Source organism: Chiloscyllium plagiosum, unplaced genomic scaffold, assembly GCF_037043375.1.
Source record: "Chiloscyllium plagiosum isolate Xiang-an unplaced genomic scaffold, Cpla_swu_hap1 HiC_scaffold_48, whole genome shotgun sequence".
Lineage (NCBI taxonomy): Eukaryota > Metazoa > Chordata > Chondrichthyes > Orectolobiformes > Hemiscylliidae > Chiloscyllium > Chiloscyllium plagiosum.
The window spans coordinates 7,656,447-7,674,333 of NW_028270186.1; the positions used below are offsets into that span (position 1 = coordinate 7,656,447).

At 43.5% G+C, this 17,887-nt stretch overlaps 1 protein-coding gene across 2 annotated transcripts in view; it reads left to right on the forward strand.

The window, feature by feature from the left end:
• Positions 1–17,887, forward strand: part of LOC122543063 (netrin receptor UNC5D-like) — a 455,690-nt gene that overhangs the window by 430,841 nt on the left and 6,962 nt on the right. The window contains exons 14-15 of one of the 2 annotated variants that reach the window (XM_043681271.2): positions 6,525–6,674; positions 14,915–15,082. In XM_043681271.2, coding sequence (XP_043537206.1) covers positions 6,525–6,674; positions 14,915–15,082 — 318 coding nt within the window. The remainder of the gene's footprint in view (positions 1–6,524; positions 6,675–14,914; positions 15,083–17,887) is intronic. The other variant, XM_043681272.2, reaches the window with a different exon arrangement.

Sequence of the window (17,887 nt, forward strand, 5' to 3'; positions counted from 1 at the left end):
ATCGATTCTCCTGCTCCTCGGATGCTGCTTGGCCTGCTGTGTTTTTCCAGCACCACATTTTTCATCTAACCAGTACTAAGTAAGTAGCGCGTCCCTCTTATTAATTAAAAGGTGCAAATACCCAACAACATGTACTTCCATTCATATAAGCTCTGCCCAAAGGCAGATCCTTGCTTCATTGTCCATCAATGATTCATCCTTTTTAAGTTGATTCCTCGGTTGTTTTTGTTTGTAAGCTGGTGGTTTTCAATTGCCTTCTGCTGTCAGGGGTAAGAAAGCCTGACCTAAATCTCAGCCAGAATGACAACCAAACCTGCATTGTTGGCATTATGCTGAACCACTCGCTAGTTCACTAGCTAATTGCAAGAACCAGCCCCTTCTGAAATGAGTAGTCATTGCACAAACTGTTATTCAACAGCCAGATTCTCTCCACACTAGTCAACTTGAGGTCGAGCTCCATAGTCCAAGCCATTTTCACTGACCTGATCTTTCTCCTTATCTTGTTGTTTGTGGAGTTATCATTCTGAACCGGGACTCTTATTCAGTGTGTGGTGTTCCTGGGGAGGAAAATGCCACCAACACACTTCTTTGCTTGACGGGGTGTATAGGCCTCTGGTTTCCAAGTGGTAGATGACCAATTACTCTTAACAAGTTAGCTTAGTGTTTGATAGCTGAGTCATAAGTGACATCAGTTTGATAGACATTGTTACGAAGACGACAGGGGGCTTCACTCCATGAGCTCTTAAGTTATTCTGCCTTCTCTTTTGTAAGAGAGTATGACATCAGGGATTGGGTATCTCTAATATTAATGCTTTCAGAATTATTACATGTGCAACAATCTGTTAAAAAAAAAACTCAGTGGTACAACCTGAACTGAACCAAACTGATAGATCACATCATTGACAGTGGACTATATTTTGGGCACATCACAATGGGTACATAATCTTCGACTCAACTTCAACTTTTCTAAATCGTTCTGAAGTCAACCTCAAAAAAAGGAGAGTTAAAAGAACAATAGAAATTTCAGCATAAGAGGAAGCCAATATCTCCAGATGCTGGCACCACACATCAAATTCTCTTCTGTTTCAAATCTGCTATTATCCTCAGAAAAACTCTGTGTATCCCTCACCTCGCAATTACTCCACAGTTTGCAATCGCCTCTTTCTTTCCAAAGTCCTTGTTGCCTCACAAATCTGTGACCTCAGCTTCCCTGCAGCTACATGTTTCAGACTGTATAACAAGGCTTCCAGCCTGCCACATTACTGAGGTAGCCCGAATCAAAACCACGAATAACATCCCTTAGAGGGAGCATGTGATAGTAAACTCTCCACTTTCGATTTGCTGATAAAGCAGACATATCTCTTATTAAAGCATGATGACTCATTTTTTGATTTAATTCTCAAATCATTTCTTCTCTGCTAAGTACTACATATCACAGATTTACTGAGTGCACTTCATCTGTAACATTAAGATATAGCTGACCTGTCAGCGTCCTGTGTTACAACCAGCTGTCTGAAACGTCAACTCTTGCACCTCGAATGCTGCCTGACCTGCTGTATTTTTTCCAGTGTTATGCTTTGTCAACTCTGACTCTCCAGCATCTGCAGTCCTCACTTTCTGCTGGGGCTAAGTTCCCCACTTCATTGCGGTTTCAGACAGGACAACCTGAACTGTCAAGCTTTTCGGTGAGGAGAGATGAACTTTTAGTTCACCACCTCCCTCAGTTGGCTGCAGCAAAGTTAATTAAAAAGGTTCATCTCCTTTGTGGATATCTTTCTCCCAACCTAAGTGAACTTATGCTTTGAAAGAGACCAATTTAACAACATTTCCTTGAATTAACGAAAGGGTCAGTTTGTTAGTTATTCAACCCAGGAGGAAATAATAGTGCAATACATACACACAGAACAGAAATGAGACATGAGTACAATAAAAGATGAATGTTAAAAGCTATTTAGATCAGTCTGACTGGATGTTTCTTGGACAGTAGATAGTGGAACATTTTTATCTCAGTAGACAATTTCAGGATTCCTGGTTTTGTAAGTTTGCCAAAATTGATTTGTCCTGTTTGCCTTTTGACTGCTTGGTTAACGAGTCTCCAGCACTCTGAGAGAGATTCCTTTACCTGCAGTGCTGCCACAATATGAAGATTTTTTGCCTGTCACTTTCACAGCGCACTAGACTTTGATCCCAGGCTAGCTATGCATTCGTACCCCAAGTCACTCACATATACTGACCAAGGATGGAAGTCTAGTTGGACACCTACCTCTGTGTATTCATAGACTTCCCTTACCCATGTCCCTGTTGTCATTTCTCCCAACATGCTCATCGTCTGGCAGACTCACAGGGACATGAAAGTTCAGTTTATAGTGTATTTATCCCCTTCAAGCTTCCTTGACATATTTCAGTCTGACATTCCAGAGTTCCTCTCCAGGCAGCCACTGAATTTACATGTACAGACACCTTTTGGCTGCTTCTCCTCTTTGGAAAAAAATACATGTTGCAGTTAAAAATTCCATATGTCCGTAGGTTTTGATGTGTGGTCATGACACTTGGAAAATCTATATAAACCATACATTTAAAAGATTACACTTCCAGCTTGTTGTTCCCCGTGCTATGCCAAATCTGGCTTTTGGAGCATCTTATTTTTAACTGACCCACCACTGACAGCCATGCCTTCAGCTCTCACATAACTAAGCTCCAGGACTCCCCCCTCTCTGCCACCTTAGTCTCCTTTAAAACCTGCCTCTTTGAGAAAGCTTTTGGTCATCTGTCGTCATCATCACCTTATGAAACCCAGGGTCATGAAGATCCACAGAATGATTTTTTTAAATTTCTCGGTAGAGGGACGAGATGCTTTTCCTTTCTAAATGCTGGTTTTTAAAAGACAGTCTCCACCGACTAAGAATTCCCAGAGGAAAATCTTTTTGCTGACTGGAAATTTCCCTTCCTCCACTCCAGGCTGTCAGTGACGAAGAAATGATCATTCGCCATAGTAATTGGACATAAGTTACGGCAAAATGAACTTGCAAGATTAGTCTCATCAAAGCCAGTTCTCCCGTCACATAAGGAAATGTGAGAAATTTATCACAAACTACTTTGCAATCAGCCCATTCCAATCACATAAATTAGATCAAACTTCATTCTCAGATGAAAAGAATTTTTTTCAAAGATCTCTGGGCGTCTTCATAACCAGAGAATGAATTATGGACAGGGCTGAGCGTTTTTATTAGGAAAGCTGAAACCTGATTTTACAACCTGCTTTGCGCTCTGTCCGTTTTCACCCTCCAGCGATTTAGGGTGGTAAGGTTAAACAAGAGGCTGCAGACTGTGACTGATTTCTCTGATCAAAGTGAGCTTTATATCTTGGGAACAGCGGTTCGTCCTGACTTTGTTTTCCCGGCAACACATGCCTCCCTCAACTTTTGGTTGTACATCGACCCAAAAACAGTTAGAATAACATTAGATAACTGGCATTGCATAGTTTCTGATTATTTTGCATTCCCTCCTTTGTGACAGTGATCGCAGCTGACCACGCGAGAACGGGACACCTGCCACTAATTTCAACCTTAAAATGTCAACCCTCATTGTTTTTTATGGACAGTGTATTTCCCTTTTTGTTGGTGAAAGCTTTCTGAGGTAGATTGGCACTGATGTGCTTGGTGCTGTGTAGTGTGTTGCTGGAACAAAATTTTGTTCTGTCCTGTGTTTCTGTGAGCTGCATTGTACACTAATAACGTAGGGTTGCAGGGGAAAAACTCAGCAGGTCTGGCAGAATCTGTGGAGAGAAAAACTGAGTAAATGTTTCGAGTGCCATAAACTCTTCAGAACTCAACTTCAGCGTTCTGAAGAAGTCGTGGGACTAGAAACATTAAGTCTGTTTCTCGCTCCACTGATGCTGCCAGACCTACAGAGCTTCAGTGGCACTTTCTGTTTTTCGGATCTCCAGCGTCTGCAGAATTTCACTTTTAATTGTGTTTATGTAGCATCTTGTCAATGCATTTTGCAGTTTTTCCAGTTCTTTTCAATTGTTTTCATTGCTGCAATGTTTTCGAAATAAAGTTTCAAATTTGATCAGCCACAAGGTCCCACCAATGGCAGTGTTTTGCATTTTGTTGGTTTAGTACATTTTGATGAGGCAAATCAGAGCAGGACATATACACTTAATGTTAGAGTCCTCAGGAGTGTTGCCAAATACAGAGACATTGGGGTGCGGGTTCATAGATCCTTGAAGGTGGAGTCACAGGTAGACAAGGTAGTGAAGAAGGCATTCAGTATACTTGCCGTTATTGGTCAGTGCATTGAGTATAGGAGCTGGGATGTCATGTTGCACCGTACAGGACATTGGTTCAGCCACTTTTAGGGTACTGCGTTCAGTTCTGATCTCCCTGCTTTCGGAAGGATGTTGTTAAACTTGATAGGGTGCAGAAAAGATTTACAGGGATGTTGCCAGGGTTGGAGCGTTTGAGGTGAATAGACACAGGCTGTTTTCCCTGCAGCTTTGGAGGCTGAGGGTTGACCATGTAGAAGTGTATAAAATCATGAGGGTGAATAGCCAAGGTCTTTTTACCAGGGTTGGGGATTTCAAAACTAGGGGGCATAGGTTTAAGATAAGAGGGGAAAGATATAAAAGGGACTTAACAGGCAACCCTTTCATGCAGAGGGTGTTGAGTGTATGGTTTGAGCTGCCAGAGGAAGTGGTGGAGCTGGTACAATTACAACATTTAAAAGGCATTTGGATCGGTATATGTGTTGGCAGAGTTCAGAGGGATATGGGCCAAGTGCTGGCAAATGGGACTAGACTAATTTAAGATATCTGGTCAGCTTGGATGCCAGTCACACTTCCTGTATTGATTAGTGAATGTAAACTATTTCATGTAAAAGGAGAGGCGAAGGCTTAGTGGTGTGAGAGCTGGACTGTTAACCCAGACACCCACCTCTGATCCCCAGTTTAATTCAATGGCCAAAGAGACCCATACCCGAAAGCTGATTTTTTAACACAGGCTGGAGTGTTATTTTGGACCTGTGCTGCAGCACAGTTTATACATTCAGGAGAGGTGAGATGTAAAGACAAAGCTGAAGGTATGCTAAAAGGGAGGTGATGGTGTAGTGGTATTATTGCTGGGCTGTTAACGCAGAGATCTAGGTTTAAATCCCACCAGGGTAGAATTTGAATCCATTTTGTTTTTAAATCTGGAATTAAGAGTCAAATGGTGATTGTCCAATGGTTGACTGTCACTATCTGGTTCACTCGTGTCCTTTCGGGAAGAAAACTGCCATCCTAACTTGGTCTGGCCTACATGTGACTCCAGATCCACAGAAACGTGGCTGACTCTTAACTGCCCTCTGGGCAATTAATGATGGGTAATAAATGCTTCCCTGGTCAGCGATGCACTCATCCTGTGAATGAATTTTTAAAAACTGTTGTCCTTCCGTCTTCAATCACTGTCACTCTGAAGTTACGGTTTACTGTTTATTTCTTGCCATTGTATTTTCCTTCATATCCAGCAAGTTCGGGTTGCTGAGTCCCAGGAATGCCCTGTAGTTTGCTTGAACAGTAAATTTATCGGCGTGATACTGCTGCGAGAAACCAAGAGATAAATCACAGGGACGAGAAGGAATTAGTCATCGAGTCATAGAGATATACAGCACAGAAACAGACCCTTTGGTCATTGCTGACCAGATATTCTAGCCCCAATGGCCAGCACTTGGCCTATATTCCTCTGAACCCTTCCTATTCAAATACCCATCCTTTTAAATGTTGGAATTGTACCAGCCTTCACCACTTCTTCTGGCAGCTTATTCCATACACACACCACCCTCTGCATGAAAAAGTTGCCCCTTAGATCTCTTTTATATCTTACCCCTCTCACCCTGAAACCTCTGCCCTCTAGTTCTGGACGCCTCAACCCCAGCGAAAAGACCTTATCTATTTATCCTATCTATGCAGCTCATGATTTCATAAACCTCTATGAGGTCACCCCTTAGCCTCCGACGCTGAAAGGAAAACAGCCACAGCCTATTTAGCCTCTCCCTGGAGCTCAAACCCTCCAACCCTGGCAACATCCTTGTAAATCTTTTCTGATTGTGGGGTTTTTTTTTGTTCAGTTTTATGTGCTTACTTTAGTTCATTGGTTGTAAAACATGGGAGACATCAGGGAGGAAAAGACTGTTTGAATTGTTGTCAAGTTACACAATAATGATGAAGAGTCTGTTTGAAGAGTTTGATTTTTTTACAATTCCTTTTGGAATGGAAGCACGGACACATTGGGCACCTAATCTCAGGATTGCAGAAGTAAGGCATTTTGAAACACTTGCAAAGGATCTGTAGGGACTTTGGAGTGTCTCTGGCACATGTGAACAGGCAGTATCGAAATGCAAATCTTCCTAATGTATAAGCCAAACTGATTTCCACTTGAGAAATTTATACTCTTGCACAAGGTTATATGGCTTTAGGTTTACCCTGAGAAGACAAAGAATTTGATCTTCAATGGCAGGCATTAATTGCTGTGCTCTTCCATTACCAGGAAGTGATGTGTGAGGAGAGAAACCAGGGTGGACATCTATTGGACGAGCCCAGAACTTTACACTTCAAAGCAAACTCATACGGCCTTCAAGTTTCCGTGCTTGACGTACCCCAGTTCCTGTGGAGAATCAAACCACTGACTGTTTTTCAGGTAATTATGATTCATTTTGTGCGTGTTGCATTGCGTGTCTTATCCCAGAAGTGGCAGACGGATGAAGGCTTACCCACAAAAAATTAGCTATGACACCAGTTTTGGGGTTCTGCGTTATGAGCGAGTGATAGATGGAGTGTGTACAGCGATCAGTGTCGGCTGAAGGAGCTGGGAAGTGAGTGGCAAGAGATTTTGTTCTTAAGCTCATATCTATTTGTGGGTGCGCAAGCTGCCAAAGCAAAAACACGCATTTTAGTGGCACAGGGATAATGGAAATAATTATCCAAAGAAGACCCTAATCATATGATGTGAGAGAGGAAGTAGAAAATACGGACCATCAAGTCTGTTCCACCATTTAATGACATTGGCCTGATCTGATAGCCCTCAACTGCACCTTCTTGCCTTTTCCCTAACTTGATTCCATTACTGATTAAAAATCTGTCTATCTCAATCTTGAATGAACTGAACAACACAGCCTCTACATCCTTCTGTGGTAAAGAATTCCTCAGATGCACTGCCTTCTGAGGGAAGAAGATCCTCCTTATCTCAATATTAAATGGGTGATCCCTCTTTCTCTGAGGTTAAGCTGTATGGTTCTCCACTCTCCTACAAGGGGAAACAACCTCACAGAGTCATAGTGATATACAGCATGAAAACAGACTCTTCAGTCCAACTCATTCATGCTAACCAGGCATCCGAAACTGACTGAGTGCCATTTGCTAGCATTTAGCCCATACCCCTCCAAACCCTTCCTATTCATGTACCTGCCTTGATGCCTTTTAAGTGTGAAAATTGAACCAGCATCCACCATTTCCTCTGGCAGCTCATTCCAAAGACGCACCATCCTCTGTGTGAAAAGGTTGCCTCTCAGGTCCATTTTAAATCTTTTCCCCCTCACTGTGAACTTATGCCATCCAGTTTGGGCTCCCCAGCACTGGGAAAATGACCTTGGATGTTGACCCTATCCATGCCACTCATAATTTTATAGACTTCTGTAAGGTCACCCTTCAGCCTGCAACACTCCAGGGAAAAAAAGCCCCATTCTGATTAGATTACTTACAGTGTGGAAACAGGCCCTTTGGCGCCCAACAAGTCCACACCGACCCTCTGAAGAGCAACCCACCCAGACCCATTCCCCTACATTTACCCCTTTACCTAACACTAAGGGCAATTTAGCATGGCCAATTCACCTAATCTGCACATTTTCGGACTGTGGGAGGAAACCAGAGCACCGGAAGAAACCCACACAGACAGGGGGAGAATGTGCAAACTCCACACAGGCAGTCCCCTGAGATGGGAATTGAACCCTGGTCTCTGGCACTGTGAGGCAGCATTGCTAACTGCTGTGCTACCGTGCCACCCATTCAGCTGTTCCCTGTAGCTCAAACACTCCAATCCGAGCAACATCCTTGTAAGTCTTTTCTGTATCCTTTCAAGTTCAACAACATCTTTCCCATGGCAGGGAGAACCATAGAAGTGAACGCACTATTCCAAAAGTGGCCTCACGAAAGTCCTGTACGGCTGCAACATGACTTCCCTTCTTTGATACTCAGTGCACTGACCAATTAATAGCAAGCATGCCAAACGCCTTCTTCATGTCTCTGTCAATCGCCTTAAGGTTCTTATATGCTTCTATAGATCATCTCCCATTCTGCTAAACTCCAATGAATGCAGTTCAAGCTAATCCTCAGTGGTTGAGTTCAAGTCACATTGTTAACATTATAAATAAAATCTACCATCAGTTGTGGTGAAGAGGAAGTTGGATTGGTGGTTTAAAACAATAAACAATGGACATCAGGAATGATTTTTCACTTTCAGGACTTGCAAAAGTCTTAACAGTGAAGCAATAATGGTATAACAATGCATGCAGAAAATGTGTTGCTGGAAAAGCGCAGCAGGTCAGGCAGCATCCAAGGAGCAGGAGAATCGACGTTTCGGGCATAAGCCTCTCTTCAGGAATGAGGAAAGTGTGTCCAGCAGGCTAAGATAAAAGGTAGGGAGGAGGGACTTGGGGGAGGGGCATTGGAAATGCGATAGGTGGAAGGAGGTCAAGGTGAGGGTGATAGACCGGAGTGGGGGTGGGGGCGGAGAGGTCAGGAAGAAGATTGCAGGTTCGGAAGGCGGTGCTGAGTTCGAGGGATTTGACTGAGACAAGGTGGGGGGGGAGGGGAAATGAGGAAACTGGAGAAATCAGAGTTCATCCCTTGTGGTTGGAGGGTTCCCAGGCGGAAGATGAGGAGCTCTTCCTCTAACCGTCGTGTTGGTATGGTCTGGCGATGGAGGAGTCCAAGGACCTGCATGTCCTTGGTGGAGTGGGAGGGGGAGTTGAAGTGTTGAGCCACGGGATGGTTGGGTTGGTTGGTCTGGGTATCCCAGAGGTGTTCTCTGAAACGTTCCGCAAGTAGGCGGCCTGTCTCCCCAATATAGAGGAGGCCACATCGGGTGCAGCGGATGCAATAAATGATGTGTGTGGAGGTGCAGGTGAATTTGTGGTGGATATGGAAGTATCCCTTTGGGCCTTAGAGGAAGTAAGGGTGGAGGTGTGGGCACAAGTTTTGCATTTCTTGCTGTCGCAGGGGAAGGTGCCGGGAGTGGAGGTTGGGTTGGTGGGGGGTGTGGACCTGACGAGGGAGTCACGGAGGGAGTGGTCTTTTCGGAATGCTAATGGGGAGGGGAGGGAAATATATCCTTGGTGGTGGGGTCCGTTTGGAGGTGGCGGAAATGACGGCGGATGATACGCTGTATATGGAGGTAGGTGGGGTGGTAGGTGAGGACCAGTGGGGTTCTGTCCTGGTGACGGTTGGAGGGGCGGGGCTCAAGGGCGGAGGAGCGGTAAGTGCAGGAGATGCGGTGGAGGGCATCGTCGACCACGTCTGGGGGGAAATTGCGGTCTTTGAAGAAGGAGGCCATCTGGGTTGTACGGTATTGGAACTGATCCTCCTGGGAGCAGATGCAGTGGAGACGAAGGAATTGGGAATATGGGATGGCGTTTTTACAGAGGGCAGGGTGGGAGGAGCTCTGATCTCCAGCATCTGCAGTCCTCACTTTCTCCTATAACACTGCATGCCAAGCATTCACAGTTGTAGTTGATATGATTTTGGTGGTACCAAAAGTATTGGGTTGAGAGTGGAATTCTATTGACTGCAATGAAACTGAATATCGAATTCTGCAGATATCAAGCAACACTTGAATGCCTCCTGTTCTGAAACACTCAGGATGAATTCTTGCTTTGTTTCATTGCTTCATTGACATTCTGGCAATCTTGCTTCATCCAAACAAATCTGAAACACGTACAAAGCTATCACCTTTTCTGTTTGTAAAGAAGCAATTTGCACCTATTTTCCACCTTTCACGATCCTTACAGTAACTAAGTGTCTTTGAAACTGTTGTAGAAAAACATCACATTTCTCACAATAGAACAGATTTGAACATCAAAAACATTTAATGGTCTGCACACTGCTCTGAGATGTCCTGAGGCTGCGAAAGCGATGACACTGATGCAAGCCAATCTTTCAAACATGCAAATTAATTTGTGCAGAGCATTGGCCCACCAGTGCAATGGAATAAGTGAGTGGAGATGTTACTTCAGTGGTGGTGGTGGTCTGGGAAAACTCCCCTGCTCCTCTTTAGTTCGTGGCAAAGGTAACATTCCCTCTCAGCTGTGCTGCCGCACTGCTTCTCTGAGGGTCTGTGAACTCCAGTTGTCAAGCCAATGTTGTCCCATTCAGAAGTTGCAGTGGAGAAGAATAAAATAAGAGGAAAGATACACACAAGAGGGCAAAATAAGTCTTGGTTTCCTGTCTCACATGAAAGACAGCAACATCTGCAGCATAGCATCCCCTCAGTACTGCACAAAAAGTATCAGCCTTGATTTTGAGCTCGGGTCTTCAGAATGGAGCTTCAACCCACATCTTTCGATGTTCAAATCTGTTGGCTTCCTGAAAGCCAACAGTGCTGTCTGGTGAACCAAGGCTGATATTAATATTCCATGTAAACCCATTAATTTTTATCTCATTTTGAGTGTTGGGAAATGTAATTATACATAAAATTGATTTATTCATTCTGGTGAATGCATGAGCTTTGTAAATTGCTGATGTATTTTTTAAAAATTATGTAAAAATTACCTTATTTGAATATTTCACATCACAAATTTAAATACTACCAATAGACACAATTATTAATTTATGTTGTTAGCTCTGTAATGGTAGTCCGCTTACATCCCAATCGTAACAGTGGCAATTGTCAGTACCTTTCGGCTAAGACTTCTTTGCAAGAGCAGGTGCAATGGCTTTATTAATGAATGACATGTTTTTGCAATTCAGTGTCTATAATTATCCAAATTTTCAATGTACTCAGAATGATGAGAATGTGGGACTTGCTCCTGCAAGGAGGAGTTGAAGCAACTCAGGAGATATCAAACTGTTTTGGAAGGATATTATTAAACTGGAGAGGGTTCAGAATAGATTTGCCAGGTTGTTGTCAGGAATGGAGGGTTTGGGTGCTACGGAGAGGCTGGGTAGGCTCGGACATTTTTCACTGGAGCGTAGGAGGTTGAAGGGGGTAACCTGATAAAGGTTTGTAGAATAATGAGGGGTATAGAAAAGGTGGATTTCAAGACTAGGTATCATATCTTCTAAGGTGAGAGGAGAAAGTTAAAAAAGGCACGAGGGACAATCTATGTGCACCGAGAGTGGTCCGTATGTGTGGAATGAACTTCCAGAGGAAGTCATGGATGCAGGTACAGTTACAATGTTTAAAAGACATTTAGATAGGTACATGTTTAAGAAGCATTTAGAGGGATATGAGCCAAGTGCAGGCAGATGGGATTTAGTTTAGTTTGGAATTATCGTCGATATGGATTGGTTGGACTGAAAGGTCTATTTCTGTGTTGGTATGATTTTATGACTATATAATCAAGATGTCAGGAGTTACTGTATGTGAGAAACAGTTTTAGAAGCAGCTCGGAGAAAGTTCACTTGATGAATTCCTCGGAAAAAAGGCTTGTCTTAGGAGGAAAGGTTGACAGTTTGAGACTGCATCCTTTGGAGTTTTGAATAATGGGAGGTGTTCGTATAAAAGCATATAAGAATCTGAGGGAGTTGACAGGGTGGATGCTGAGAGATTGTTTTCCTGAATGAGAGATGCTAAAATGAGAGGAAACAGGTTACAAATGGAGGGGTTTCCCTTTAAGAGAGTGATAAGGAGATTTTTTTTTTCCCTGGGAGTTCCCAGTCTGTGGAAGTTTCTTCATACGACAGCAGTGGAGGCAGTGTCATTGAATATGTTTGAAGCTGTCTAAGAGAGACTCTTGATTGGTAAAGGTTTCAGATGGTATAGTGAGTGAATATTGGAGTGCAGTTAGGTCCAAAATCATATCAGCTGAGGCACAGCAGTCTGAAGGGGCTTAATATCCCACTCCTGCTCTTGATTCATAGTTTTATATGTATGTTCATTTGGCGGGAAGGGACCGAGGTGCTGCTGTGGAGGTAGGAGTTGGTAATCTTGTGTATATAGTGGATAACGGGCTCAGAAGTACATACTCAAATGGGACATCCAGGCTGCGTGTAGTGTGGTTCAGCAAAGCCACAGAATTACCACTGTACTCAGTAAGCATAAATATTTGATGTTGCATAAAATCCATACAATGTGAAAGCAACGAGTCCACATAACCCCTCTAAAGGACATCCCACCCAGGCTCATCCTCCTACCCTATTCCTGACACCTTGCATTTCCCATTTCAAACACACACATCTCTGAACACTATGGGCAATTTATCATGGCCAGTCTACCTAACGTCGTTGGACTGTGGGAGGAAACCAGAGTACCTGGCAGAGACCCAGGAAGACTCAGGGAGAATGTGCAAACTCCACACAGACGGTTGCCCATGAGTGGAATCGACCCTGGTTCCCTGGCACTGTAAGGCAACACTGCTAACCACTGAGCCACCGTGCCACCCAGCATCCAATTTGTGTGTCACAAAATTTTCAACATTCAGCTGCCTTTTTTGTCCATGCAACCTAATTCTTTTGTAGCTTATCTCCACAAATACTACTGATCTTTAATAAATATTATAGGTTGAGGGTATCGGGATAATTTCTGACTACAAGGAGTCTCAAATAATTGCTCATGTTTATCTAGTGCTCTTAGCATAATGAAATATCTGGAGGAATAACACAAGAGCGTTGTCAGAAAAGTCAATATTAGAGCAGAGAACTAAAAGCTTGATGCGAGAGGTAGGTCCTTCAGAGCATACTAAAGGAAGAGAGTATTAGAGAGAGTTAGATAAGTTTGACAGTTTATATTTCAAGACCGAAGCAGAAGCAGTGAAGGCATGTTCCCCCAATAAAATAAGAGATTCTTCTAAAGCCCAAAGCTAGATAAGTCCAGATATTCTGGAAGGTTGTAAGGCTGGAGGGGAGAATTGAAAATTGGGTTGAGAATTTTACATTGTTTGAGCAACAGCTCATGAAGGACAACGAGCACCGGAGTGGTGGGTGAATGGGATGGAACTGTGACGTGGAGGAAGGGCGAGGTGAATCCATGGCTCTCTCTAAAAAAATTATAAACAACTTTACAGACTAATGTATACAACATTTTGCCGACAGTGAGGACGTTTATGATTCGCACAGTCTTGTCGATCAATTTTGGGGGAACTTATTTTCCTGGAAGGCTTTCGTGGAGCTTCACATGCTTTGGAGCTCCACGACTGGGTTGACATTTCTATCATTAAAGTGGTTTGTTAGCAGCTTGAGGGGAATGCTCATGGAGTAATGGAGAAATATAGGGGGCACAATTTCAAAGTAAGGGCTCTTCAATGTAAGATGAAGACAAGGAGGAACTTCTTCTTTCAAAGGATTGTTCGTGTGCAGAATTCTCTTCCACAGAGAGTTTTGGAAGTTCTGTTATTGGATTGTACTCAAGTCTGACTTAGGCAAAATGTTGCTTGACAAGGCAGTCAGGACTTAAGGAGAGAGATGAAAACTTGAAGTTTGGATCGCCATTTGATCAACTATGTTTTTGCATGGAGAGGGGACTTGACTGGCTAAGTGGTCTACTTCTGATCCTAACTTTTATGTTTTTATGTGTGAGGAGACAGATATTGTCCCCAGCAACTGATTTGTGTATCACAAAATGTTCTGAGTTTAGCTGCCATTTTTTTGTCCATTAACCAAATTCTTTTGAAGATTCTCTCCACAAATAAGGATAAGTCTGGATCTTTATTTAAATGTAATCTTCCAACCGCCAATTGTCAGTTGACTCTTTAAACTCTTGTCTGATAGTTTCCACAGAATTAAACTCGAAGCCACTCTACATTTCCATTTGTTAGTATTTGTTCATGGAATGTGAGCAGTGCTGGTTAGGCCAGCATTTATTGCAAATCCCTAATTGCCCTTAACAGGGTAGTGATGAGCTACCTTCTTGAATTGCTACAGTTTGGGAGGTGTACACGTACCCACAGTGCAAATAGGATGGGAGTTCAGGATTTTGACCCAGCGGCCATGGAGGAACGACGATGAGGATAGTGAATGGCTTGAACAGAAACTTGCAAGCGGGGGTGATCCCATGCATCTACTGCCATTGTCCCTCTCAGTGGTGGAGGTTATGGGTTTGGAATGTGCCGTTGAAGAGTCAATAAAGTGTGGCACTGGAAAAGCACAGCTGTTCAGGCAGCATCCGATGACCAGGACAGTCAACATTTCAGGCAGGGTCCTTCATCAGGACTGATGAAGGGTCCTGCCCTAAACATCGACTCTCCTGCTCCTGGGATGCTGTCTGACCTGCTGTGCTTTTTCCAGTGCCACACCTTATCGACTCTAACTCTTCAGCATCTGCAGTCCTCACTGTCTCCAGAAAGGCTTTTGCCCGAAACGTCGATTTTACTGCTCCTCGGATGCTGCCTGAACTGCTGTGCTCTTCCAGCACCACTAATCCAGAATCTGGTTTCCAGCCTTGCCACAGAAGGAGACTGTGAATTACTCTGTTTTGCTCGGTTGTTACATTTCATGGCAATACAACATCACTTTGCTTTCAGATGTGTTATTCAGGCATTTGATCATCAAAAATATATTCACTATGTGTCCTTGTAGTGTCATCTTCAATGTCATTAAATTCTCTCCCATCCTTCAGGTCCAGGGCTGCAGCAGAAGAAAAATAACTTGGTCTACTCTTGTTAATGTCAATGTATTTGTTTCGTATTACATATTTTCCTCAGGGAGTCTGATTCTGGCTTCTGTCTCCAGCAGGAATTTGCCTTTTCCCATATCTGGTGCAGGAACCAGCAGCCCCTGCCGTGTGCCTTTAGAGTGGAAAGATTCAACTCAGCTACCACACACTTCTCCTGCAAGATCTGCATCCGGCAGCTGAAAGGCGATGAGCAGATCTTTCACCTCAGCACCTCCATCTTTGAGGTAAACTTCATAACAACATTTTTCCAGTGAGCATAGATTTCAGGTTGGACTTGATTCATTGTGGTAGCCAAGTTACAGAAGTAGTCCTGCGAAGGTGCCAGTGATTCAAGGTGTAGCTTACTGTACTTCAGGGCCAAATGTTCCAGATTCGAGTCCGAGGCCCTGAAACCTGACGACGAAGGAAACTGAGTTCATTACAAGGCCACGTGGGCTCAGCATCAACCTGCAAATCCTTTCAACAAAAGCGATTGACTGGCAGTAGAAAGGGGAGCAACTCCTGGTCGACTGCATGAAGGAAAGAAGCTGGCACCTCAACCATCACCACCCATAGCTCCAGGTGACAAAGTACAAACTAAAGTGCATGTTGCCACAACAACTTGGATTCACTAGGTGAATTTTAACACACTCACTATCAGTGCAATGGAGATGGAGGCCTGTTGACCCATCAAATTACTTTCAAAGATAATCGCCAGCCTTACTCCCTGCTACTTTTCTCTCTTAAATACTTATTTGTCACTCCATTGACAGTTACAATCGAATTGGTCTCAACGACTGTGACAAGCAGCAGAATAGAAATCCTAATCCTTTATTGCATCAGCTTTTTTCACCTGTCACCTCTGGTGCTTCTGCCAGTTGTCTAAAATCTGTGTTCTCTCCTAATCAATCCTACAACCACTGGGGTCAATTCTTTCATATTTCCTGGGCCGATGTCTGTCGTGATTTTAAACAAACCTGTCAGGCAGAGAAGATACGTCTCCTTAGGTTGACAGTTTGTCTTGATTTGTTATCTGTCTGATCCATCATGCTCTGACCTTTCTACCAGGTACCTCCTGAGGAGACAACTTCCAGCCTTGAAGCTTTGGCTCTTGAGCCAATTTCAAGCCCAGCTGGCTTCCACTGTTGAGTGTGGCCGCTCCCAATTCAATCTGTAAAGGAAAAAATCTTTCCCGGACTCTGTCCCTACTTTAAGTTAATACCATTCAAAGTTACATGGTACAGGGAAACATCCTAATGAAATTGTGGTATAGGTTTTCAACCATTCAACACAAGATTGGTGTTGCAGGTTTTCTGCTAATTATATGAAAGACACAACTTGATTGTTTTATATCCAGCAGCAAGGTTAAAGTCTACCCTGGTGCAATGCATACAGCTTTAGCTATCAGCATGCTACAACCTTGGAAAGGTCACAGAGAATGTTTGCTATCATTGTACCTGGTGCCAAGGATGAAGGAGTTCAGTTCGCTGGAGAATTCATGTGAACAGATGAGGAGTTGTTCGTATTCTCAAAGGGTTTTTGGAAGGGTAAACAAGGAGAAAATGTTTTCAGCGGCTGAAGCGTCGAAAGCTTGAGGATACAGATGGAAGATAATTGATGCAGGAGCCCAGAGGCATGAGGAGGAGTGTCACTTCACGGTGCAGCCTGGAACACGCTACCTGAAAATGTGGTGGAAACAGACACAACAATAACTTCCAAAATGAGTTTGTATCAGTCCTTGAAAGGAAAGATCTTGCAGGATGATGGTGTGAGGACAGGGAATTGGGGTTCATTGTAAAGGTCTTTTAAACAACCTGCCACAGGCATGATGGGCTGAATGGCCCACTTCCTGTGCTGTACCATTCTATGAAATATGCATTTTTATTTCAGGGCGAGATATACTTTTTCATATTCCTTACAAGAAGTTCTTGCAGGTTTTACTTTGTTTTTTATTACAAAGCATGTTGTGAAGGAGTCCACAATTTCAGATCCTTTGCTCACAAGGTGAAATAGTCCCAGTTGTGATTGTGCATGAGATCAAGTACATGATGACTAATTCTTCTGAATCTCAGCTACACTGATTCTGCATTGTGACCCTTCCCTTCGACCTTGACAGGAGCTGCCTGACAGATTCGATCAGACTTGCATATGGATTAACTCAGGTTCTGCAGTGTCATATATTTCTGCTAACATAGATCCAGATGCTCTGTGAAAATTTTCCATTTGCAGAGGATGATGTGTGTCCAGTGGTTAAATGAAGCTCAGCTCTTTACAATATAGCCTCCTTCAGCCACACACTCACCAATATATAGGCAATCCTCAGCTGTACTTAATGACCATTTTATCAGAATACACATTCCACAATTAGTGTTTTCCAAACTGATGCATTATAAATGATCTTTCATAAACTTTATTAACAGGATGTGGGTATTGCTGGTAAGACCAACCACATATCTACCCAGCAACAAAATTGTCTACTTCCAGTTCCGTAATGTCACTTGTTTCTGCTCTATCTCAGACTATATATCATAGAATCCCTACAATGTGGAAACAGGCTATTTGGCCCAACAAGTCCACACCGACCCTCCGAAGAGTATCCCACCCAGACTACTCCCATTCTTACTCCCACTCCCATATTACTCGACATTTCCCCTGACTAATGCATCTAGCCTATACATCCCTGAACAATATGGGCAATTTAGCATGGCTAATTCACCTAACCTGCATGTCTGGATTGTGGGAGGAAACCGGAGCACCTAGAGGAAACCCACACAGACACAGGACAATGTTCAAACTCCATACAGATAGTCGCCCGAGGCTGGAATCAAACCCGGGTCCTTGGTGCTGTGAGGCAGCAGTGCTAACCACTGAGCCACCCCAACAGATGACCAAAGCCCAGATCTGAAATGCCTTCTAATCTTTTAGTTCTGGAACTCACACACGGATCCTTCAAAGAGCGACCCACCCCACCCCTGTAACTCTGCATTTCTCATGGCTACTCAACCTCACCTGCACAACTTTGGACTGTGGGAGGAAACCAGAGCACCTGG